This window comes from Corvus hawaiiensis, chromosome 2, assembly GCF_020740725.1.
Source record: "Corvus hawaiiensis isolate bCorHaw1 chromosome 2, bCorHaw1.pri.cur, whole genome shotgun sequence".
NCBI lineage: Eukaryota > Metazoa > Chordata > Aves > Passeriformes > Corvidae > Corvus > Corvus hawaiiensis.
Genome location: NC_063214.1, coordinates 52,516,939 through 52,542,377, shown reverse-complemented (window position 1 = coordinate 52,542,377; position 25,439 = coordinate 52,516,939). Strand labels below are relative to the sequence as shown.

Here is a 25,439-nt window from a genome sequence, read left to right as displayed (position 1 = left end):
CCCAAACTATTCAGCCACTCGTTCACCAACCTGTAAAACACTGCATCAAATCCTGTTAAACTAATTGGAAAATATTTTTAAAATGGGAAGACTGCTCTCACCTTTTAAATTGTTTTTCTAATAACTTCCAAGTCTATAGAGATCTCATCTCTACTGTCACTTTAAGTGCTTATTTATATTTGCTAGCATGTAAATCCATTTTAAGAAATCACCTGTCTTTAGCTTAGAGGGTTGAATAAAAGGCATAAATGCCAAAAAAAATCAGCACATTTATTTATTTGTCAACATTCCCTGATACAGCAAGCCTGTGATGCATCAGTTGGATGCTTATTTTGGAGAAGGAATGGTATTGCAGACAGTGAAATGAAACTGAATCTAACAATACATGCCAGCAGGAAAAAGGAAAAGGAAAAGGAAAAGGAAAAAGAAAAAGAAAGAGAAAGAGAAAGAGAAAGAGAAAGAGAAAGAGAAAGAGAAAGAGAAAAAGAGAAAAAGAAAAAGAAAAGGAAAAAGAATTGCTTTGCAGAAGATTTCATAACAAAACGGTTTAAATTGTTTCTTCAAACCAGTACAGGTGTCACCCACATTCTTGTTACTCTTGATACAAGCTGCTACAGGCTGTTGTTTATTTAGGGTTCAATTGCAGAAAAGGAAAAACAAATGTGGGAAAGAAAAAAACCTCACCACTTCACATACAAAAGTTCAAATCCTACAAAATATTGCCAATAGCTTAGAAAATACAGTTGACACAAGGGTGGCTCATGGGTTCTCACGTACTTTCAGGAGGACACACGCTGCTGCTGTGGCTCACTAGGCAGGGGAGGGACAGTCTGGTGCTGGTGAGAACATGGCAAACACATGATGCTCAACTCTGCACTGATCTTTCTCCTCTGTACCTGTCTGAAACCTGGGTGGGACATAAGGACTAAGCCCAAACCAGACGTTAGAACGGGCAGGGTAGTGTTGGTAAACGTCTGCATTTTAACGAGAATGTATTGCCTTAGTCCCTAAGTTTATGAATTGCTTTGCTACATGTTCCTCTTTATTGCTCTTCTCCATCCTACAGGCTGCAAGCTACTCTTAGCTAATGCTCTTGCACTTCCCTGCTCATACTGTTTTTTGCATGTCTTTTTTAACCTGACTCATATTTACAAAATTCTAGACTCGGATGTGATTAAGAGTCACCAGATGGTATTACTGGAGATGGCTTTGCTGATCTTATTTTAACTGGCTTATTTCAGTTCCTTCCTGAAGAAATGTTTATGGCCAAGTGTGATACATTGCCAGTCTCAGTTGTGAAGAGGTTGAAGAGTAAAATCTATTTTGTGTAAATGAGGTTGTTTTTTTTCAAGACTGATGTGTGGGTTTTGCCTCTTGGTTACATCTATGCAAGCAAACAGCCAGGAGCCTTGTAAATCCAAAATCAATCTGTGGAGAAGTTTGCCTATATTATTAAATTTGCTAGGATCCTAGAAAGAATTGTAAAGGTCTGATACTCTTGGGAGGAGGAAAAGTCAAAGCAGCATGAGAACTCTGCTGGATCACTGACAGCCTACAGGAATGTGCTGCTTTGAAAATCAGTTCTTTATCAAAAGCTTTGCAGGCATATATTGCCTGCAAAAGCTAAAATGGAAATGCATTTTTTGTTTCATCATGCTACACACAGTAATCAGGAGCGGAACAATTCAGTCTGATGAGAGTTTTCATTCATTTTCTTTTAGGGAAAAAAGAAAATCTGAATAGCTTTTTGTTTTTCAGTACTTGCCTTGTTCCACCACTCTAATGTACAGCTTTCACCCGCTTTCCCAACTGCCACTTATACACTTTCTAAAGCACAGGAATATTAGTTTTTCATACAAAAGGGAAGAGGTGTTTCATAAACAAGGAAAAGCAGGAGTTCACTTTTACTGCAGTCATTTGTCACAGAAAGGGCAGGGTGAGTGAACAAGATCTTTGTTTGGTGGCATTTTTAATACCCTTGACATACTCTAATATTCTGTGTAACCAGTCTGCTTAACAACTGCCTCTTGCAGCCTCTACAGAGAAATCTGCAGCAGTGAGCTAGGAAGCATACACACATTACAAGCCATATTAAATCTTTGAAGGAAAAGAGATCTAGGCATATTTTCTCCAAGCTTTCGTGTCCTCTTCTTGTTCTTTTTCAACAAGCCTTTAACGATCAGCTCCCTCACTGTGTCCTCGGTGTCCTACATAAGGATCCTTCTGGAAAAATGAAAGGTTTTCAGACCTCATGCAACTCTCACCTGGGTAATGGGATCCTGCCCATACAGTTTAACAGCAGCCAGGCTGTGCCCCAAGGACGTGATGTCACAGATTCCAGAGCACATGCTGTGATCACCGAGTAGCAGAACAGGCAGCCCATAACCTTCTCACCTCTCTCGGGAAAGCACTGAGGCGTTTCAAGTGATGCCATGATTGTAACACTCCCAAAGTTACTTCATCATTCATCAGTTTGAAAACCGAGTTAATTAAGTGACAATAGAAGGTTTTGTGCTGCAAAGGAAACAAAAGAAGAACATTTTCTTGCCTCGAGGGAATTATTATTTAAGCCTTGATCCTGCCAAAGTCTGTGCACCTGCTTAAGTATGTAACCAGTTCTGCCTCTATTAGGTAATTCCCTCAGCCTGCGCCCACTGACTCGAGCCATGGTGGTATTACTTTCATGCTGAAGGTCCTCCATAAATGTTTGCAGCCTCCTTGGCATCGGATCTCAGCACTGTGGAGCATGAACAATGCCAAGGCCTGGATGGGTTGGTGTGGAGAAGCCCTGAGCATCAAATCATGGTTAACTTTCCAGCTAAGCAGAGTGGGGAGCAGAAAACACCATGCTGGTGAGGAGAAATGAGAGAGATTGGACAGAAATCACAAAGGTTATCTTCATCTGTATAAAAATTAAGCATCTAGACTAAACTAATTGTGCAGGCTTTTAAAATGGCCAACAGAAGGAAGTCAAGAATCTTATCTAAGAGGTCAAAGTGATGGACATACCTTGCTCCACTGATGACAGATGGAGGCTGGAAAAGTAACTGAGATAAGAAATCCAATATTTTTAGAGGACTAGATTTAGATGACTTGAGTCCCACCCTTAGAGCTATGATAAAGGGAATCTGAAAATGTAGCCTAAGTTTTTGCACACGGACAAAAATTGACACTATTGCTCCTCATCTATCTGTTGTGACTGCAGCCGGCACCCAAGGCACCAGCCCGTGGGCAATGACAGACACAACATAAGCGAGCAGCAACACTGATGTCTGACACAGCCTCCTTTTATTTAACTTTTAATTAAAATAATTTTAATAAATTAATAAAACTGAGATTAATAAAAACTATTCAAGCTCTTTCAAAGCAACTACACATATATAGAACAAACTTAAATATGGTAAAACCTGCCCACTCAGTCTTTCAGATCCTGTTGCTCTTTTGCTGACAGTAAACCAATTAGAAGTCTACTAGTGCTGGCTATTTCAGGAGCAGTTGTCTCTGCAACACAAATACCTATTACTGTCCACAGAGGCCCTGGGACTGGCATGAGAAAGGGAGGTTGGAATGAAATCAGGCTCTCCTGGGTTTCATGCTCATGATCAGCAAAAGTGAAAATAGAGAAACAAAAAATCAATCCCAACACTGGCAACATTCAGGACCCAAGTGACTGTGAGCTTGAAAGTGACATGGAATTCAGCTTCCTATTAATTTGCCCAGTCCCTAACATCATATTGTAAGCCTGGAATCATTTAGATTATATCAATGGAGTCAAAATCATATAAAATTATTGTAAGAATTTAATGCAGCCCAAAGGCTGTTAAAAAAAATCCTATCTGCAAGACTCCATTCCCCAGAGCTATTTTTTTCCTGTATTTTCCCCTTTAAATCTGAAAGAAAGGGGACATTCATCAAAACAAAAAGCAGTTATTCAGTGTTTCATATACTGACAACATTCATCCTCAGGAAGTCTTTGTTGATTGTGCCTTGCATGTATAGTAATAAAGTAAAAGAAACACAAAACTCTGGTGTGTCCATATCCTATGGATGACATGAGACTATTGTCCCGTTATGTTTAAACAATGCACCACCACTCATGGAGAGTCTCCCCAACAACAGTAACCAGTTACCAGAGGTCAACCAATCTCCTTAGCCAATTAAAAATAGCATTTCTAGACACTGCTTCATTCAGATATTGTTTCTCATCTAAAGACTAATGAATGATAGAAAATAAGGCAAATAAAATATTTTATTACATTGACATAACTTATGTAAACAACAATTAACTCCTCAGTGCAAATTCTGAGATGGGTTTTTGTTTCAGTTCAAGTAGTATACAATTCGATTTGCATGTAATCTGAGTGCTTCAGCTAATTTAAAAAGTGTTCAGAGTATTAATATGCATGTGTGCATATAGATTGAGAGCTTTATAAACATATGTTTAAGTATATATACACATGCATATACGTAACAGCCTGAAATTACAGGCATATGAAGGTCCTTAAATTAAAAAACCCTGAGTAGTTCTAATGTAGTACAGATAACAGACATGAAAATCAAAGAAGCAAAAAAGATTTCTTACTTCAATTTAGTATTTTTAGTACTATTTTATAAGTAGTAAATGTGAGCTATAATGGGAGCTCACTAATATTTAGCTGCCCATTAGACACCCTTACAGGAACAAAAAATGAACTTAGTTGCCTAATAGTGTAAAAAATAACCTGCTGCAGTCAGCAGGACAGAGGGATGATAAAACACAGTTGGTACCCCAAGGTCCCTGCCGATTCTGGCTCTGCACAGCTAATAGGCTACACTCAGCCTTGGGCTGCAGTGGCTCCTGTGAGGCACAAACAATAGCTGGGATCCTGGTAGCACCAACAAGCAATCTGAGCTTTAGCTTTCATGTTTAACAGTTTTACAAAGCCATTTTCCTTCTACATCCTTGATCAGTCTAAGACTGATACTTGGTCCTCTTAATATATTTTCTCTTGAACATTAACCCTACATTTTTCTCTATTTTTTTTTCCAGACAATTTCTTTTGCAGCTTTGAGTTTTGCAACAGTCATTCCCCAAAGCCACAAATTCTTGTTCCTTTTTCTGCAGAGCTGTCATTTAATTTGATATAGCACTTTTCATGATCTTTGACCTCCTTCTTCTCAGGCAAATTTTAATAAGTTTTGCCACCATAACCCTTACAATCAGTTGTGTAGGACTTCTTTGTTTCCCCATATTTATTTCCTGATATTAAAGAGCATTTTACTGCTATGTTTTGTTAAATTCAAGTCTCAAGTTCAGAAATGTAGTGTTACCTCAATGCTCCCTAAAGTTCCCCCTCGTTGTCAGGAAGCTGATCCAGGATGGAAGCTTTTCTGCTAAAATTTCTCCTTCCTGTTTCTTATATATTATAAAATAAGGGAGTTCTTCCAATTGTTTTCAGGGTTATTTTTCTGTAGGAACTTGACAGATGCATCCTTTAATTCCTAGATATACAGATAGTTAAACCACTTTCAGAACTCTGGTGATTTGAGTACTCTCTAAAACAGGCTAGGGGGCTTCTTGTTCTTATTCCACCTTTGTACCCTCTTCTATCAGTCTTCACCCTTGCTCTTAGAAGTTAGCTGACATAATTTGCGACATCAGTAAGTGTAACACCACTATGCCATATCTCTGCAACACCCACTAGATTGGCAGAGCACGGTTCCTGCCTGGTTCAGCTGCATCAGGAAGGTCAGGAGTAACCTTGGGCACGCAGTGTCACTCAGTTGTTTCCTATTGTTGTCTGCTTGTACACAGGAACTGCAGATGTGAGGGGAGGAAATAAACCCTTAAAGCATATTGGGGCATTCAGAGGAACAATGTGAGTTGGTTTAAACTGGCTGTGTGTTTTTATTTGCCAGCAAGATCAATCTGATGAATAACTTAAAAAATAAATAAATAAACCATGATTCTGCCTGGCAGCATGTATTCTAAACTCTACAAAATCTCAGAGGTCCTTCTGTTGCCTTCCTGTGGCTCGGAGAAAGGTGAGGCACTGAGGAATGCTATTCCCAGAAGCCTGCTGGCATTGATGGAGAGGCTGATAGGACCCACATGCTGGTTTGGCTTGACACAGAAGCAGCAAACAGGCAAAAATCAATGTTCTTCCAAGGGGAAAGGAGTCAGTTTAGTAAAAAAAAAAAAAAACAACAAAAAAACAAACCAACCTGAACACACAAAATATGAATTTTTTGCAGAGGCCAGAACGAGAAACCAGCAGTACAGACAGCGGGTGGCAAGCACTCTGTGGGATCCAGCCCTCATTTCCAGTGCAGCTTTTTTGCCTGAACACTTCTTTGTAAGGCACCTGAGTTCAGTGTGACTGACTCATACTGAGTTGAATGCAAACTTGGCTCTGTAAGAGTTAAAAAAAAAAAAAAAAAAAAAGCCACGTGTTTCTACAGCGGTACTAAAAGTATCCTGTTGAGTAACCCAGTGTGTTCCTTGCTGCCCTGGATATCTTGCTGCTGTGGCTGCCAGAGAGGGAAAGAATCCTGATCTGTCCCACAGCCAACCCCCAAAGAATTAAACCCTTTGTCTTGGGAGCCTTTCACCTTCTCAGGGTGCTCTGAAAAATCTGGAGACAAATCAGAAATCGCCTTAAAAGAAATTTCCTGATGGTGTGTTACCTCTCCTGAAGATGCTCCTGTAATCCTTTGCAGCTCACAAAGAGAAAACACTGGAAGACAGTACTGAGCTGAGAGCTTTTAATGACAGTCGTGGGATGTAGGTTCGACTTGGTCTCCAACCCCAGCAATAACAACTCTCGGGAGAGAGCGCTGCTCTTCTGAAAAACGGCAATTGCTCTCACATGTTAACAATGGGTTATGCTGCCATTAAGGCTATAAAGGACATGAAATTTTGTGCTCCAGGGCATAAACCAGCCTCTCTGGCAGCCTTGGCAGCAGTGGAAACTTAGCAAACAAGATGATCATAACATGATTGTCCACTGTGGGAGTCTGTGTGTCCTTCTCTGAAGCATTTGATGCTGGCCACTGCTGGAGACAGGATATCACATTGGCTGGACTACTAATCTGATTTAGTATAACAGACCTTTTATTCCTATTAAGCATGTCTCAGTACAGAGTCAGCTTTCAACTAGTACTGATGGCCATGAAACGCTTAATCCTCAGCCCAGTCTACTTGTGGATACCTGGCACAATTCCTCTCTAAGGGAATACAGAACAGCCAAATTCTACTTGTGCCATGGCATATTTTTCAAATGAGGAATGAAGTATCAGTTGTATACCTCATCAATTTCCCCCATAAATTGCTAAAGTAATGATGATGAATTATTTTGTACCCGGATGTCTAAATTCAAATGACAGTTCTGCAAAGGAAACTTAATGGAAAAAAGATTTGTGCATCTGAGTACAGGATTAGGCCCCAAAAACAAAATAGCCTTTTAAGCTTTCTATGTTGCTAGCATTCCTCTTGAACAGCATTTCCCCTTTTTTCCTTGATCTTTGGATGTGGAAAAGATTCGTTTTCAGATGTGTATGCCTGTAGCACTTGCTTGGGATTTATCTGTAAGCTGATCCCAGACTCAGCCTGTGGTTATGCTTTTGCAGGGTCCCTTGTTCCAGACAACTACTGCTGACCACAACTCTCATTTCCTCTCTCTGCAAATGTGAAATGAATACTATCATAACAGCATTTCTTAATACATCCCAAAGAGAAAAGATTGGTTTTCTGTTTTATATTTGACCACCCTGCATTTCAAATACATGACCTCACCTCTACAAAACTGGTAGGTTCTACCCCTGTCATCATAAGTAGTGCAACTTCTACCAGCATCATCATTCAGCACCTCTTTTTAGTTATTTGGCCATCACAAAATCACCCTGAAACATTCTCCAGCATGTGCCAGTTTTACCAGATCCTCCATTCATTTGTGTTTGGTCATCACAGAAGAAAGCCAGGGGAAAAAATAATCATTTGAATGTGATATAAATATCAGCTGTTGGGTAAACCCAGCACTATGAACCTTTCAGGACAGGACAAGATATGTACTTACACTGTGCTGTGCCTAATACTGGAGCATTCTGGCCAGCAGTCATAATTGTAGATTCAAATAGATGGTAATCATAATAATCATTAAAAAGGTAATCGACATCTCTTGATCAGTACAGCTGTGTATCAGAGAGGAGCCGATCCTCATTTATACAACATTTGGCAGAAAAGCTGACCAAGTCAACTGCATACACAAAGTACCAAGAACTCAGAGTATTCAAGACTCCTGACTCCTCCTGTGCCCCACTGCTTCACCAACACATGATCCTTCCTCTTCATGTACTGCTAAGAGAGAGGGAAAAAAGCAAAACCCATAGAATCACGCTGGTTTCTTTCCTGTGGTTATGTCCTATGGATGTGTTTATCACTGTGTACCACAGAAGAGTTCCTCCATCTGAATATTAAAAAGGGCCATCTCCAGTGCAGTGGATGTGCCCTGCTGCTGCCTGCTTGCCTTGCTGACCCCTTGTCCAGTTTGCCTGTGCTTGTTGCTGTCTTTACTTGCCTGACTTGCTTGGGCGCATGGACTTCTTGATGTTCAGAGGAAGGGTATTTCCACATAATCTTTGGCAATCCACCCTGTGAGCTGCAAAGGATTACAAAGCCCTGCTATCTGTGTTGCCAGCTTGTAGCAGAGGAGGTGGGAAGGACCATGCACCTCAGCAGTCACAGAGTGGCCAAGGACATAATTGTGCTGCCACCAATTTCAGCTTACATTGGGAGACAGCTGTGATGTGCAGTGCCTGTAAAGCAGTTGTGGTGCCTGTTCTCTTGCCCCTGCTATGAGAGTGCTGGCAGGAAAGGTATGGGCAGGGCACCTCCTAAATTACCTGGATCACCTCGAGGCACCTATACAGGGCTGCTGTCTGAGAGGAGTGAAGGGCTGGTCTGCAGGACGGCCTTGGAGCAGATATTAAGATGCTGATTAAACTGTTGTATATAAGTTTCTTGGGGTTTGTTTGTTTGATTGATTGATTGTTTTTCAGGGAAAAGCCTACATTAGTAAGGTTCTAAGTATAAACTCTACTAAGCAAGATCTGTTATAATTTCTTAGTCTGTCACTGATTTAATCAGAAAATCATAGATACCTGAGAATACATAATGTTTGAAATGGAGACCCATCTTTCAAGTCTCATCTCTTTAACTCTCCTCTGGTACTTTCTCTGTTCCTCAAGGATATCCAGTCAGAGAAAGAGTAAGCGGTGCTTCAACAATTTGCTATTACTCCCACAAACACAAGACCTTTTATCCTGTTGGTGTCTAGAAGGCCTGACTGAGATTGGGGTTGCCACTGACTCCCAAAAATGTACCATCCAAGTAAATTAGGCTGACAAGAGAGGGAGTGACGTGCCTAAAGTCACACAATGTGACAGTATAGAATCCTCACAGAGGTCACACATGTAGAGCCACATCTGTTGGCCCCCAACTTTTTTCCCTGGCATCAAACAGGACTTCTTGCTGTCAGATCTATCTTCTGAAGTCAGTACTTTTGTACTATTTTGGGGCAGAGTACAAAATAAAGAATTATAACCCCTGCAAGGGACAGTGTCTTGTCAGGGGTTGCCTTTGCAGTATGAAGTCCTAAAACAGGAAAGGCAGACTCGAACTTTTAGAATTAAAGGGAACAACTATGTCTTAATTTCCTGTGGTTTTACATGAGATTTGTCCACAAAGGAACCATCTGTCACCATCTGCTTGATTTTCTTGATTTATTTTTTTTTCTTGGACAGTTTCACAGTATTGGTATGTGAATGTGCTTATCCACACCCCTCTTAAAAGCCCAACTCATTTCTTCATTAGACATGTGCCTTGTGTGGATTTTTTTGTGTGTATTTGAGCTGCAGTGCACTTTTCATCAGGCACTGCCTTTCTTTGTTGAATGCTGATCTCCAGGAGCCACCTGGAATAAGGGATAAAACACTCATTGCACACACAGTTTCTGATAACTTGGATCCATAACAAAATGCAGAGTTCTTCAGGAAGCAAGGTGGCTTTTGAAGCGGCATTTGACATGATGAGGGAGTGCCCTTTCTCCAGGTGCTTCCAAGGTGGCAGTCACTGTTTGCACTGTGAATCTTACAGGAGCTTTTTTTTCATTATTAAAAAGACACAATTTGGGAAACAAAGAAACAAACAAATAATTATAAAAACCCAAAAACCCTCAAGAAAAACCTAAAGAATAATGTGAGAATGAGAAATACAAAAACGTGATGTACAGGCCCAAACTTGAAGATTTGGGGTGCAAAACAATTAAAACAGTTAACATGAATATGTAGCCGATCTACAGGGAATCTGTACAGGGACTCTTGTCAGGAACTGTAATGATAAAACAAGGGGTAATAGGACAAGGAGTAACGCATACAAATATAAAGAGGGGAAATAGAGACATTAGGAAGAAACTCTACTCAGAGGGCTGTGGAGCATTGGAAAAGGTTTCTCCCAGACGTGTTGGATACCCAAATCCTGGCAGTGTTCAAGTCCAGGTTGGATAAGGCCTTGAGCAACCTGGTCTAGTGGCTGGATGGGTTAGGACTAGATGATCTTTTAAGGTCCATTCCAAACCCTAAACATTCTATGGCAATTACTTTTTTTTTTTTTTTTTTTTTTTTTTGGAAGCCGCCCAAGGGGACAGCGCGGGCCGACACGCCGGGAACGGCACCCGCTGTGGGAGGCAGGGGCTGTGAGGGGAGCGCCCGACGCCCCTGAGGGAGCTGCAGCGCCCGCAGGGGGAAAGCGCCCATTCACGTGACGGTCGGGGCGTCTCTGCTGCCCGGAGGGGGAGCCGGTGCCGCGGAGTCCCCTGGGTGCCGCCCCGGCCGAGCTGCAGGAGCGCGGAAGGGTCGAGAGGCTCCGGCCGCGGGGCGGGACGGGACGGGACGGGGGCCTGCGGAGGGCGGGTGGCCCCGCCCCGGCGGCGGTCGGCCCTGGCCGCCTACAAGCCCCATGGTGCCGCGCGGGGCGGCGGCGTGTGACGCGGCGGGAGCGGGGGTGGCGGAGGCGGCGGCGGAGGGTCCGTGTCTCCCCTGCCGCGTCCCCTCGCTCGGCTCGGCAGGCGCCATGTTGGCTTGAGCCGAAGATGACAGGGGGCGGCTGCGGGCGAGGATCGCGCTGAAGGAGCGGCACCTCCGGCTCGCAGCGCGGCTCTCGGGGGGCGGCCGGACCCGCCGGCGGACGAGGCGGGGGAGGGAGGGAGGGCGGGCTGAGGAGGCGGCGGCGGCGATGCGAGCGGAGAGCTGAGGCTGCGGGAGGCGGCCGCCGTCGAACGCCCCCCGGCCCCCGCCGAGCGCCGCGGGGGAGGGCTCTCCCCTCTGGCCGCCCGCCCTCCCTCCCGCCCCGGCCCGCGTCCCCGCCGGGCGCTGTTGGATGCCGCACACCGCCTAGAGGGGGCCGCAGCCCGGCGTCCTCCACAGCGGCCCCGGGCCCACCCCGGCCCTCCCGCCTCCCTGCCCCGCCGCCCGGGGCAGGAGCCAGGTCCTGCCTGCGTGCCCGGGTCGCCTGCGCCGACTGAGGAGGTGACTTGGACGCACTATTATCCCGTGTGAATCATCCCGTCGTCATTTGTCGAGGCTGGGAGAGAAGGCAAAGGGAGAGAAGGGGGGAAAAAGCCCACACGCAGCTCATGTGGCGGTGTAGTCCTGCTGCCTGGTCTACCTGGCACCGCTGGTGCTGCTGCTGCCGCCGCTGACAGAGATCTGCTGCCATCTCTGGTCTCCCGCTGGTTCCTCCGGTCCAGCCCGGCACCGCTGCCCCTGGATATTCCTGCTCCTCAGCCGGCCGCCTTCCCCGCTGCTTATCGGGCACCTCTTCTCTTTCGCGCAGGGGACGTGGAAGCTGCTGCCTCCGATATTGACACCGGTTTTGCATCTTGAAGATCTCCGGCAGGCTGCTCTTGGTGCTGCTGCTCTGGTTTTTTTTTTTTTTTCTTTCTTTTTTTTTAAAGTTGATTTTAAGCCATTTAGGGTAACATCAAAATGTCCAGCAGCGTTCCAGCTGATATGGTGAGTCTTGTACTGTTTATTTAATAGTTTTATTATAGAATAACGTTTATTTCAGCCTGCTTTTGACAGAGAACATGGAAAGAAGAGGGCCGTGGGAATAAAAAAAAGGTCTTGGTTGCATATTTAAGGAACATAAAGTTCCCAGTTAATTACCTTCTCCCTCCCGCCCCTGATGCTGGTTCTGCTTCGCTTTTTGATGGTGGAGTGGGAGATCTGCAGCGTCGCCTCCCGTGTAGCCAGGGAAGGGGGATGCCAGGCTCCCTTACCTATGGCAGTCAGTACCGGAGTGCTCACGCTTGGGTCGTGTGGCACGGCTCTTCAGCTCAGTCGAGCATTTTTTGTGGGGGAGACAAATACGAAGCAGAGCATTCGGGATGAATTGCTCGACCCATTTCTTTCTTTCTTTTTTAATTTTTTTTTCCTTTCTTTCTTTCTAAACCTCTTAAACTTGGCTTGTGTCTTGCCAACGCTTTGTCTTCCGATGTTGGTGGGAAGTTAATCTCTTCACTTGCTGCCGGCTCAACAGCGAGAGAGAAATCTTCATGCGCTTTATTTTCATGGCGAGGTCCTTTGTGCACTAGCTGCAATCTGGACATTTTTCAAGGGCACTCCTAGTACTTCTTATGGCGGACTGTACTTCAGCTTGTATTGGATACTCGGCTCGATGCATTTAAAATAGGAAGATATAACAGAGCGTGAAGAGGTAGGGTGAATCAGGTCTGCTAGGTAATCTTCCGTTCAGCACGACTTTCTCCATTTGTATGCATTTCCATAAATCAGGATATATTTTCATAAGTCACTTAATTGGAAAAAAACACCCACGAACTTGTAGCTGCAGTTTGATATGTTAATTCTTTATTCTCACAGCAGAATATTTTCATGTATCTCCACACAGCTGTTCACATTTAAAGGTACTTTTTTTCCTCCCCAAAAGCAGAGGACTTGTCTATGCTTTTTTTTTTTAATTTCAGGATGAAGTTCTGTTTTGCGGGTAAAACCTGCCCCGGTAGTGATAACAATGAAAACGAGTAGCCCTTGTCTAAGTGATTGATGTACAGTTAATTGGGATATGTATGGCAAGTGGGCTATTGAAATAATGGTATCTGTTTAGTTGCTTGCTTTCAGTGTTTCCTTCACAGCTTCTGTACAGCAGTCACAATGAGTGAATTTTGACCAAAAAAAGCAGAAACAGTAAGATACAGAGGATGATCAAACAGCAGTTATAAGCTTACAGGTTTTTTCTTTTTTTTCTTCCCCCTGCCTTTCTCAAATACTATAAATAAAATTTACCTCCTCTGGATGAAAAGAGCGATGAAAGGATTTAAACTCAGAGGCAATAAGCTCTTCAGCTATCAGTTTTCATGTATTTCTTTTTAGTGTCTCCCAGACTGTTAGAGCTTTTTGAACCCCCTTCTCTCCTGCACGTGTCTGTCTAGCGTTATATCACAGAAATCCGCGCCTGGGCTGTGGAGGATTAGGTGCAAATCTCAGTGCTGCTTTTTAAGTTGCCTGGAGGAGTCCCTTGACTGTGACATGAAGCACACTCCTCTTTCCTGTCACCCTGGGCTGAGCTGCCACCTCCGTGCTCCTCCTAGGGCCTGCCTGCTTGGGAGTCCCGGTGCTGCCACTAGGCTTGTAATGCTTGACATTTTCTACAAAGTACACAGATTTTAAGATAGGCAAAATACAATTTTTTCCATGGAAACTATTTCCTTCTGTTGCTACAATGTAATGAGAATACCACTGCTCGGGATAGCTGGGCCTAGTGCTACTCTGTTTATTCAAATCAGGAAGAAGCTTGTTATACATAGTGATGTTTAAATACTGAGTCATTACAAAAACATTTGAATGAAGATGTTACCAATGTCAGTAGAATTTAACTAAATAAATAGATATTTTCTGGCCTGTCATGGGATCATTTTTCTCTTAGTTTCTGCATTATTAGATGCAGTTTCTCTCTGAAAGTTTGAAGTGTGTTGTAGAAATTCCAGTTATTAATTACAACAAATAAATATTACTTTATGAAAAGATTACTTGAAAACTCATTTTTGGTCTCCTTTTGTCACCATCCTCCATATTTGAAAGGAGCTCGTTCAGGAAGGAAAATGGGATTGCCATTCGTTAGCTATTTGAAGAGGAGCTCTTGCCAGGCTGTCACCATGTTTATATATGTTTTTATTTAGTGTAGGATTTTGCAGTTTGCATTTCTCTTACCCACCCACTGTGTAATTTGCATTTGCAAAAAATTGATTTCCCATTTCTGTAGGAGCTGGCATGAGTGTGATGGAGTGTCATTTTATGAAGACTCCATTTACTTAGTAAATCTGCTATGAATTACATAAGTATTATAATAATAATGTTTGAAACTGTTTATGTCAGATTCATGAATTTACCTGCTCATAATAATAATAATATTATAATTGCTGCTTCTTAAAAATATGTTAATTTGTCTTCCTGTCCCACCTTTGAGAATGATCTGCTATACATAAATTCATAGTAAATGATCTGATTTTCAGTAAGCTTTGTATTTCTAAGTAGACATAATTTGACTCAGTCTCCTGTTCTCTGACATTGAGTTGACTTGTTTCCAGAACTACAGCAGTTTTTACCACCTAACCATTTCAACATCACTTCTTAAATAATTAACACAGTACTTTATAATTTGCATTCCACTAATAAATTGGATAGTGACACACCACATTCCGGGTATTGTAAGTTTGTGGTGCATTATTCCTTAGCAATGTGTGCTACTTACAGCTTAAAACTCCACTCCTGGAATGAAACCTGCTAATATTGACCTCTCTACCTGAGTAGTTTCATTAACTTCATTAGGACTAGACATGTCTGGGGCAGTTCTTGAAGACTAAACTGCGTATCTAGAGCCTAATTTTGTTCAATTTTTCACATAAGCACTGATGTAGTGGCAGCAGGGCACCTCTGATTATGTTCAGTAATTTAATCAGGTAATTTATCATTTTTACCATTTGGTAGCAGTTAGAGTTTGACTGTGAATAACAGCAGGGCTGTTTGCAAGTTGTATTTCTTTTGTAGTGATAAATAGACATGCAGTGGTTTATGGACTTGTGAAATTAATCACACTGGCTTTTTGAGTGGACCAAATGAAAATGGTTTGATATTTGTTTAAACACTGTAGCTGACAATTTTAAAGCAATCTATGAAAAACTTATGCTCAGTCAAGAAGTTATTACTCAATTGAATAATCCCCTTTATTTTAGTGGAGTTATCACCAGAATGTGGGAAGCTTCTTCTCTGTATTCTGTGTGCCTGTGATATTTCTCCTTATAGTTAGAATTCTTCAGGGATTTTAGGAGTCCACAGAAAGCCGCCTGCATGACTAAAAAGTACTAACGGTGTCCACCGTTTCCTGTAGTCAGTGTGTTTTATGTAGGTATGAAAAGGCTCTGCCAGCACTTTCTTTCTGGGCAGTTCTTTGCATGACCTCTAGGAGATCCAATTATTTTCCTGTCTGAGTTGTAACAGAGGGTGATGCTTTTAGCTCATGGTGGGGTTTTTATTGTTGGTTTGTTTTCTTGTTGGTTTGTTGGGTTTTTCTGCATTTGGTAAACAGCAAAATGCTGGAATCTACCAAACAATTAAAGGTTTTAATTTTTAATGTGCACAGCTCTTCAATCCATATGCTATACTTAAGAGATGTAGGTGGTATGGGAGAGATTACTTTTAAGAAAACTGAATGTTTGGTGTGCGACATTTGCAGACATAAAAGAGCGTGGAGTATATGGTCTAAAATGCTTGTATGTGGCCAGTGTTTAAAGGGGGCAGTAGGTGGAAGAAGAATAACTAATAGAAACCCTGCTCAGTTCACGCCTTGTTAGTGTCAGCATCTTTAGTGGAAATATGTATGTGCATCTTCTTTTTTAGGAAATTTAATATAGAATGTTGATTAATAGTTGAACATATATAGGGACTTCCTTTTTAACACATATTAAGGGAATTTTGGCATCCAAGAATAAGGTGCAGATGAGAGAGACTTAAAGGAGTAGCTGGTTGTATGGCAGCTGAGTTTTGTTGTCCATCATTCAATCTAAACGATTTCATCTAAGAATAATAGGTGCATTAGTGTTGTAATACGATCGGAACTTAGAAAATAATTTGTTCACCATAGCATTTTAATGTATCAGAACAAAATGTGAGAAGTCCTGCATCTCTGTTCTTCTGTTTTAAGTGCTTTTACTTTTGCCTTCAGTAGCTCCTTTTCGTGGTTTTGAAAATTAGTGTATTCCTAGTAGACTTTGTCTATAATAGTCTTAAGTTCATCCCTTACATTTTTTTAGCAATAAAAGTATGATTATTTCTCTGTATTTTTGTATCCCCCACATGTTGAAAGTTCTAATACATTACATTTTGTGATAAAAATAGCTAACTGAGTTTTTCTGTATGGATATTTTTTCCTTCCCTTTTTTCCACAATTCTTTGCTGATTGTAACAGAAATGAGTAGCTTATCTTTTGCCATTATCAGTGTTTGTTTTGGGTTTGTTTTTCTCCTCTTGAAGAAGGAATTGGTGGGATCTGTGTTAGAAAGAAGAGCTTGAAGAAGCTTCTTTCTGACTCCTTATATATTGAGCCAATATATAAGCCAGTTGAGCCTTTGTAGCATATTGCAGTACTTCTTGTAATGAAATGAACTTTCTCTGTTATCTGAAGCAGTGGCCAGGGATAAACCTACCAAAGCTCATCTTCAGTGTGTATATATTTGGGTATATTCCAAAATGGTTTGTATTTATCATTTCCCCCATCCACCTTTTTTTTGTTTCACAGATTAAAAAATGGTTTACCTATTTATCTAACAACCAAAAAAAACCACCTTAGCAACAACTGACATTTTTAGGTCTGGCACTGTTGTAGAAACTTTGTAACTTACTAATATATCTGACATATTCTGAAACAATGTTTGCATGACATTAATCTCATTTTCTTTGGGGATGAGTAGCTGTAGCCTGTGGATGGATTGATCCTCACTCTGGGCCCTGGTGCAGCTCTATACTTCAGATGGAAGTGTAGGCTGATGGTATAAACTGTTTCTTCCTTCCTGCCACTCACCCTTGTTGTTGTTACCTGAACTGGTTTTTTTCTGCTTTTGTTGTCTAACTTCATGAAATACTGGAGGGGATGTATACTGAAGGAGATTTAACTCCTCCCATGTTGGGAATGCTGGGAAGTAGCTGCTGGCAGGTTCCAGCAGGATTGAGAGGCAAGAAACAAATGCTGAGTATACGCGAGTGTAGGAGAACGATCATATCTACATCAGGAATGCTCAATTCTGCATGTTAAAAAATTGGCAGACATCATCTGGTGACTGGATAGGTCAGTCAGGGCTTGAATGGGGACAAGTTGCACCTCTCAGATGTGGAATTGGGGACAAAGTCAGGTTTCACCATGGAGCTTGTGACTGCTTTCTGCATATCTAAACCTAAATTTTCGATCAGTCGAAGCCCGTATCTCACTTCCTTGATTTGGCTTAAGGCTGCAGTAGGAACTTAGCCTGTCTGAATGTGGTCCTTGCAGTGGACTTGGTAAGCAATACTTTCATGATACTGTGAACAAAATTACTACAGGTATGCTTTACTATTTTTTTTTTAGTTGAGAGTTCCTCCTAGGTATAACTTCTGTGAATGTTGAAAGCCATGGTCACAGTAACTGTCAGTGGGATTTACTTGTTTTATACTTCTGGTCAGTCAGCTTAGTTACTCAGTAAAACTCAGAATGTAAACTTTTGGAGATGTCTCTATATCTGCTTATGCAATAGTGGGCAGAATGGAGACCTCAGTTCTGACTGAGCCTGTGAGTCTACACCAGCTTGCAGGAATCCAGAAATATCTGGAATGTGACTAATCATTCTTGTGGTTTTATGTAAAAGAGATAATTCAGCTTATTTTTCAGTCTCTTCTGAGTACAGTATTGGATCCACTAGGTTGGTTATTTCTTATTCTGAATATGGTGAAAGACATTGCTGCTGATCAGTATTCTTTTTCACATTAAGTCTGTTTTTACAGCAATTAATTGAGCCTACTAAAGTAGTAAGCCTTTCCTGCCACAATTTTGCATGGGTAAACTTTAGCTCATCATAATTATTAAAGGGATATGACTGAGTGTGCTGTTTTCATTTTAGAAGCGTGGGAAAATGAGCAGCATGTAAATGCGAAATTGTAATGTCATTATGCTAATATCAAATCTAAACTTCAAGACTCCTGCTCTTCACAAGTTTTCACATAATTTAGAGATCTGTCTTTTGGAATTCAATTATTGTTAAAAATTATTCTGTAAATTCTTCTAGAAGGACAGTCTTTAATTTTTGACAGCTTCAGTTATACATATGTTGCAGAACATCTTAAAGCAATGGCTGAAACATTTTCATTTGGTATACCTCCAGACAAATATAAAGTCACAGATGTACTACTAAGTGTTGAAAGCGCTGATTGTAAGGAAGGACTGAGGAAAAAATGCATGAATAATCAAGACTTTCCAAGAGTTGGTAAAAGAAAGGTTTCTGAGACATCAGCTGAGGTTCTGCAAATAGCATTGTGCACTTCCATATCTGAAAAGAAATTTGAAGTAGGAGAAAAGTTGCTATAAAAGCTTCCTAACAATGAAGATAAATTATTTAGGAGGTCTGTTTGGTTTTGAGAGCAATGCTTAAAGAAAAAGTTAAGACCTTCTTATTTGTAGGTCTGCTGAACCTGAAAAGTGTAGTTCTGCAGAAATACTTAAATGTTGCAGCTGACAACTCTTACATATTTGTGGAAATTTGGTCTATTTTGTGGTTGCTAACTGGGATTGTGTTTAGCTCCTTGACAGAGGAGAAATTTATTGCTGCTTTTACACCATCCACAGTGAAGACCTGCTCTCAGTTTGTAGTAAGACTCTGCACGTATGGTAGAATGTGATTTAAAAAAATAGTGTACATTTTCCACAGATAGAAACTTCGTGTAAAATGAAGATTTGGCAGATTGCACAACTCCAACACTGCCATCAGTGTCTTGGAATTTTTTTCTTACTTTCTGTAAAGAAATCTGAAAATAGCTTGCCAGTGACAGGATTACATTTGTGGGTTTGTTTTGGTTTGGCTGCTTACTTAAAATTATTTGGGAGATTCAGTTTAGCATTAAATGGAAGACTTGTGGCAGAGTTTAGCTGAGAGTTTATTCCATGACACTGTTGTTATGGAGACAGAAGCGAGCAAGAAACTCCTTGAGTTTTATGTATCCCATAGAAATTAACCAAGTAAAACCAGAGATTCAGTCTAGGAGTTTGGTAGGTTTGTTTTACTACTGCCTGACAAGGAATCTGTACCTCAGTGGGATGGAGGTATCAAAATGATACTTGATGTTCACACAAGGAAATGCAAGCTGGAAGTGTTTGTGTTGGTGTCTACCTGCTGTGATGGTTTTGGTCTCTCTGAGAGCTGGTCTAATTTATGTCAAGGGCTTGGACCACTGCTGAGGAACAAAGGTGGGCTTATACTGGGGTGCTTTTTAGCTGCAGCTGAGGATCTGGATTTTAGTCTGTGAATCTGTTGACAATTTGGATGGAAAGGAAAGCTAAGCTCCCTTTTTATTTTTTTTTTTTTAAAGGTAGTCCTGAGTTCTTCTGTAAGCTCTTTTGTGGTCTTCATTATGCAATATTAACTGTTTCATGTTGCATAAGAAATTATCTCAAGCACTTGATAAAAGTGGGGTACCAGTTTCAAAATAAACAGAAGGAAGCTTTATGTGTTCTTCTTTGAGCCTGAGAAGAACAGCGTGTTTCATCTCAAAAAGAACAGTACTTCAAAGCCATATACTGTAGCATTGGTTGGTATCTCCTCAGCAAAGTTGTGATGTTGTAATGCTTTGTGGTCTGGCCGAGATCCACATCACCATAATCTGTTTCTGATACTTAATATATACTCTAGATGGTACCACCTAATCTGACATACGTTTTTAATATAGAGAAATAATGGAATAGTGATAAAATAGTGAAGTGCAGTGCTAGTCAAAACTCTTTCATAGCTGAGGTTGTAAATTCAGGATTCTCTTATTAAAAGTACATTAGTGCCAATCTACATGTGAATATATGTGGCATATACTACTAAGTCTCAAGAAGCTTATTATTAATTACATTACTATAAAATAGTTCTTCTAAAATAGCATTTCTTTTCAGTATTTCTGTGAAGATTAAATAGTACCCAAGATTTTTTAGGCATGCTTACCTTTTATATACTATAAGAGAGTATCTAGAAGCCTTTGTGTGCTTTTAAACTCCGAAATACCTAGTTGCAGTATTTTCTTTTATTTATAGAATTTATATTTGTATGGGCAGTAACATCAAAATAAAACTAGTTCTTGGAATAGTGCTCGGTGGTTGTATTTGATGCACAACACATTACTTAGGGCATATTAAATTGAATATTTACATAATTTGGCCTGTGAATTTATATGCTTTTAATCTGTGCATCGTAACAGTTGTGTGGTGTGACAGTGAAAGCTTAGCTCTCACTTCTGAATCTGGGTTATTGATCTGTGATGCAAACAAACTTTATTGGACTCGCAAGTTTTAGTGATTTATACTTTGCATACTTATATAGGTATTTTTTTGGCAATAAACCCCAAGCTTGCAAAAAGCCTTATTGAAATATTTTAGGTATGGGGAATAAATCCACATTTGCTGAGTCCATATGATTCAGTGGTAATGAAGTTAACATCAAGTCCAAGACAAAATGAGTAACTTCCACTACCCATATTACAACAGATAAGTGGAATAATGTTTGACATGAATATTCAAAGTTTTGTACCAAAATGTGCCGTAATGTGTATTCTTCATGCTGTGGATTTCCAAGAAAAGGTGTTTTAAAGACCACCTGTATAATTTAAAGATATGTTAAGTATTTTATGTAAGCTCAGCTCTATGCTAGTTCATTTCAATCTCAAGAAAGTAGGAAGGAAAGCTTTTATGTCAAAAAATAATTATGCTAGTGGGTATTTCTAGTTGTCTAGACATAAGACTGGGGTTTTTGGGTGCAATATGCTAGGTCTGGCACCAAGAGAACAGCTTGTTACTGAGCTATTTGACTTTGTTTTGAGGATCTCATTTTCATAACTAATGGCAAGATAGCTAGGAGCTCTTAATAAAGAGAAACTGGAACTGGGTTTGGTTGATTCCTGTCTGCTTACTGCATCTGGCCAGTATATTTCTATACAAATTAGGATTTCATCTAAGTCTGCAAATGGATTTTTTTTTTTTTTCAAATTACATATGTTTGAAATTATTTGGAGGTTCAAAATAGCCATCGTAGTGGGTGGAATGCTTTGTAAACTGTGAGCAAAGTTGTGATGAGGGCTCTGGTGAAAGTGGCAGCAGGTACTTGCAAAATTGTTTTAATTTGGAGAGGGTCACCTTTGAATTGTTTCTTCTTATTAGGAAGGGAGAAGGTGGTTCAAGGGGTAGCCAGGGAAATCCCTAGGGAGGGCTGCAGTGCAGTTGCACAATACTTCTTGTTCCAGCATTCCCATGCAGGCACTTGATGATCCCAGCATATGTGCTCCTTGCACCTAACTGCCGGAGTAAGGAGTGGAAAGTTTTTAAGGGCGAAGTTTTGGTAGGGGTGGACTCCAGAAGTGCAGCTGTAAATTTCCCTGAGTTAACTATGAAGGCTGAAATACCTCTCTACAAAGAGCCTGGCATTTTTAAGCTGAGATTGTCTTTCAGTACAGATTTTTGTGGCTTTCAATTTTATCTTTTATGTTTTGCTGCTGTGAGTGTGGTATATGTACCATAGCGCAGTCTGTGGCATACATGGAAAACCCATATCGAGGGAACTCCCTTGACTTGTTAAATGAAGTACAACGGGTCCTAAATACCTGACTGTTTAACAATATTTATCCATTCTGTGGTGTAAATGCATAATTGTCTCTTCTTCCAGAACCATTTGCTTTTACCCCTCCCCTTATTCAGCGCTTCCTCATTGTTCAGAGACTGGATTGCTATCTTATCTTCCTGTACTGTTCAAACTCTTTCAGAAGAGAAGTCTTAATCTTCAGCCTTCCTGTGATACTAGTCTTCTTAACAAGTACTTAAAAAAAAATCCATTTATTTTTATAAAGAAGGTTATTATTTTTCAAAAATGGTGGATGTTGTAGTAATGTAGTTTCACTCAAATGTGCTCTTATGCTAGATAACTCTGCAGCCGAGCTACAGGGAATAAAATCTTACAGTTTGAATTGCAGTGAGTCAAAATTCAAACAAGGCCAAGATTTTCTTGTGGTTTTTTGTGGTTTGTTTTTTTAAATGACATTTCATATTTTAGTCAAATTCTGTTGAAATTTCTCAGGCCAGCTCCGCTCTGGTGCATCTTCTGTGCCTGTCAGTCTCATTTGTTCAGAACATCACTGTACCAGCATTTCAGTTAAACCAGCATGCTCTTTGCTGATGTGAAGAGTTTATTTCAAAAGACTTGTTGTGGACAGAGAATTAATTAAAATCAGGCAAAAGACAACAAAATATTTATACATTGAGAGATGCTCCCAAGAACATTTGGAGAAAGGTTGTAACTGTATTTGTTAAGGAGTTGTAAAAAGCAAGTTTTGAGGCTAATGCATATGGGGATGCTGTTTTTTAGGGTTATGTTAGTATTTCTTTCCACTCTTATTAGTTGAGAATCGCATGGTTTTGTTGATGTAGTTTTGATGATTTTTCAATAAAGCAGTAATTCTGAGCACTTTATTGTCAAATATTGACTTAATATATCTGTCAGTTTTCGTCTTCATACTTTTTAAATAGCATTCCCTCAGTTTAAATCTGAAACAATCTCAGGAGAAGAAGACAAATCCAGAGTAGTTTCCAATGTTCAAGGACATGGGGATTTAGTTTTATTTTTAAATTATCTCCTTTAAATTCTGTATTAATTTTTTTTTCCAGGAAATGAAATGCAGGAAAGACAGTTTGCCCTAAGCATAGAGCATAGAATGATTATCAGTCAGGGCCTTTATCTGCAAATATGCTGCTTGGTGAAATTCAAAGTCAGCTTTAAAAAAGCCCACAACCAACAGACAGGCACCAAAGTGAATAATTGAGTGTGCTGAGTAGTGCCAGATAAGGCAGAGTGTAGGTAAATAGTTTGCTGCCTTTCATACTTGATTCTGCTCCTGCATGTCAGTCCTGACTTTGATGCTTAAATAAGTGTCCTAGGTTATGAATTTTATTTATAATGAACTTGTGGTTTGGAGGTGATTTTGTTCCCCTTTATTGTTCTCTTCAGGAAAGAAAAAAAAAAAGAAAATTCTTGTTCTATCTTGTAATTCTTAGCATATAGAAATGAAGACCAGAGGGAAGGAAAATTGGTGTCGTTGGTGCAGTACAGTTTTGAAGTTGTTTTTTCTTTTCTTTGACTAGTTGTTATTTTGCAGGAAATGGAAGAGAGAGAATTAGACTTGAATGAACACAGCATTTTCTGCTGTCTTTTGTATCACATCATAGTTTCTCTTGTAAAATTGGATTGTAACATGTTCCAAAAAATGGGATACAGTTTTTAGGAAGACCCATAGCTCTTTGTCTTGGCAATTTGAAATTTTCTATGCAAAAATCACTTATTCAAAATCCAAAAATATAGTAGTCTTGTATTTTTGTCCTATCTTTAACTTTTGGATAAAGAGAGCAGTTGTTCTGTGGTGCTCTGTTGGAAGCTGTATTGGCAAACCCCAGTCTCTGCAGCCATTGGGATAGGGAAGAGAAGTCTCTTGAATTGTTTCAAAGTAGTTCTTGCTGGGTTGCTGGATAAGATGGCATTCACTTGTCAATGTAGGCATTTTGGAGTGCTGTACCAGTTTGTAGGATGGGTGGTGGTAGCAGCTGAAAGGAGTAAAAGGGAAAGACAAATCATGATTACACAATCATGTAGTGATAAAGGTACAGACACTGAACATAACAGTGTCAAAGCCATCAGGCTTATTTATGGACAGTAATCTGCTGTACAAGCACAATGGGCTGCAAGAAACAGTCAAGGAATCCTAACAAATTTCTCTTACCATGCATAGGTTGTGCTTGGAGTGATAAAATTCCATTTAATTAAGCTTTTAGTCTGTCACATGATAAGAGGTTTCTGATGAAGGACACCCTCACTCTTCCTCTGCCTTCCAGACACAAACATATCCAAATGCTGCTGAGTGGAGATAGAGAAGCTGTGTGTGTTACTTTGCTGGGTGGAAAAACTGTTGAGAAGTGTCCATGTAAACATTATCTCACCTTTTGGCAAAAGTAAATCTTACCGTACCAAATACAGGCTTTAAAGCAATAGTGCTTCAAGCACATGATTCAGTTGCCTAAACATGGCATCCAGTGCCAGTGTGCACATGCCAGCGTTCTCAGGATGGCCAGAAAGGGCAGGCAGCAATGACACATGAGCTGCAGGAGACCCATGCCCTGCAGGAGATGCAGCTGCTTTGTATGAAGGGAATATTTCACATCATCTGGAAATAGCACTAGATGTATATATTTAGGTAATTCTTTTGAGCAGTTGGGGCTTTGTAAAACCTCATTTCCAATCCTTTCATACTGATTTTTAGGTAGGTTGTCTTTTCCTAGCTTAAATTCATTAAGTAATGTTTCAAGATCATTAAATGTTTCAATTTACAGGTAATCACAGTTCTACCAGCTTTGTTATTTCCAACAGAAAACTCTCACACCTACAGATGTGAACACTGCAAAAGAAAGAAAATCTTCCGGGATTCAAAATACATTTCTGCTGTTTGAATGGAGCAGATCTGCTCCTAACTACAACTGTATGGAAATAGTGTGCAGCTGCCTGTGGTGGTGAAGTAGGTACAGTGTGGTTGCAGATCTTTGCTAAGTGTGATCCCATCTAAGCTGTTGCACACGGCCTGTTAAAAAGAAGAAAATGGAAATTTATACACATTAGCACAGTAAATTTAAAAGTAATGTAAGTTATCAAGCAAATGAAAATTGGGCAGTTTAATTTGGGGTAATTCTGAAAAATTTTAAAGTGCATTATCTATTCTCATCATAATCTGTTGTATAAAATTGGACTTGAATGAACTGTTCTAAAAATCACAGCAGAAATGTGGTGTCTTTTTGCATAGGTGTGTAATCACAGCTCTGGAGCCAGGAGAGAAAGAACACTGCCTATACCAATGCTACATTGTTTTAATAACTGAATTTTTTATAATGGAATCTTGCAAAAAAAGTCAGATATGGATTAGTTTGGGGGTTTTTATATTAGATTACATGAAAGAAGCTTACTGCTTGAAGCTTGACAGGTCTCTTTTGACATTTGACCTGAAATGTTTGCAAGATATTTCATATCCTCAGAGCAGAAATTAATATGAGTGGGTTGAAAAATTATGCTTACATAATTAAATAA

General features: G+C 40.3%; 1 protein-coding gene across 1 annotated transcript in view; it reads left to right on the top strand.

Moving 5' to 3' along the window:
* The first annotated feature begins 11,384 nt into the window (after positions 1 to 11,384).
* UBL3 (ubiquitin like 3) overlaps positions 11,385 to 25,439 on the top strand; it is a 58,739-nt gene continuing 44,684 nt past the window's right edge. The window contains exon 1 of the mRNA XM_048294996.1: positions 11,385 to 12,048. Coding sequence (XP_048150953.1) covers positions 12,022 to 12,048 — 27 coding nt within the window. The 5' untranslated portion in view covers positions 11,385 to 12,021. The remainder of the gene's footprint in view (positions 12,049 to 25,439) is intronic.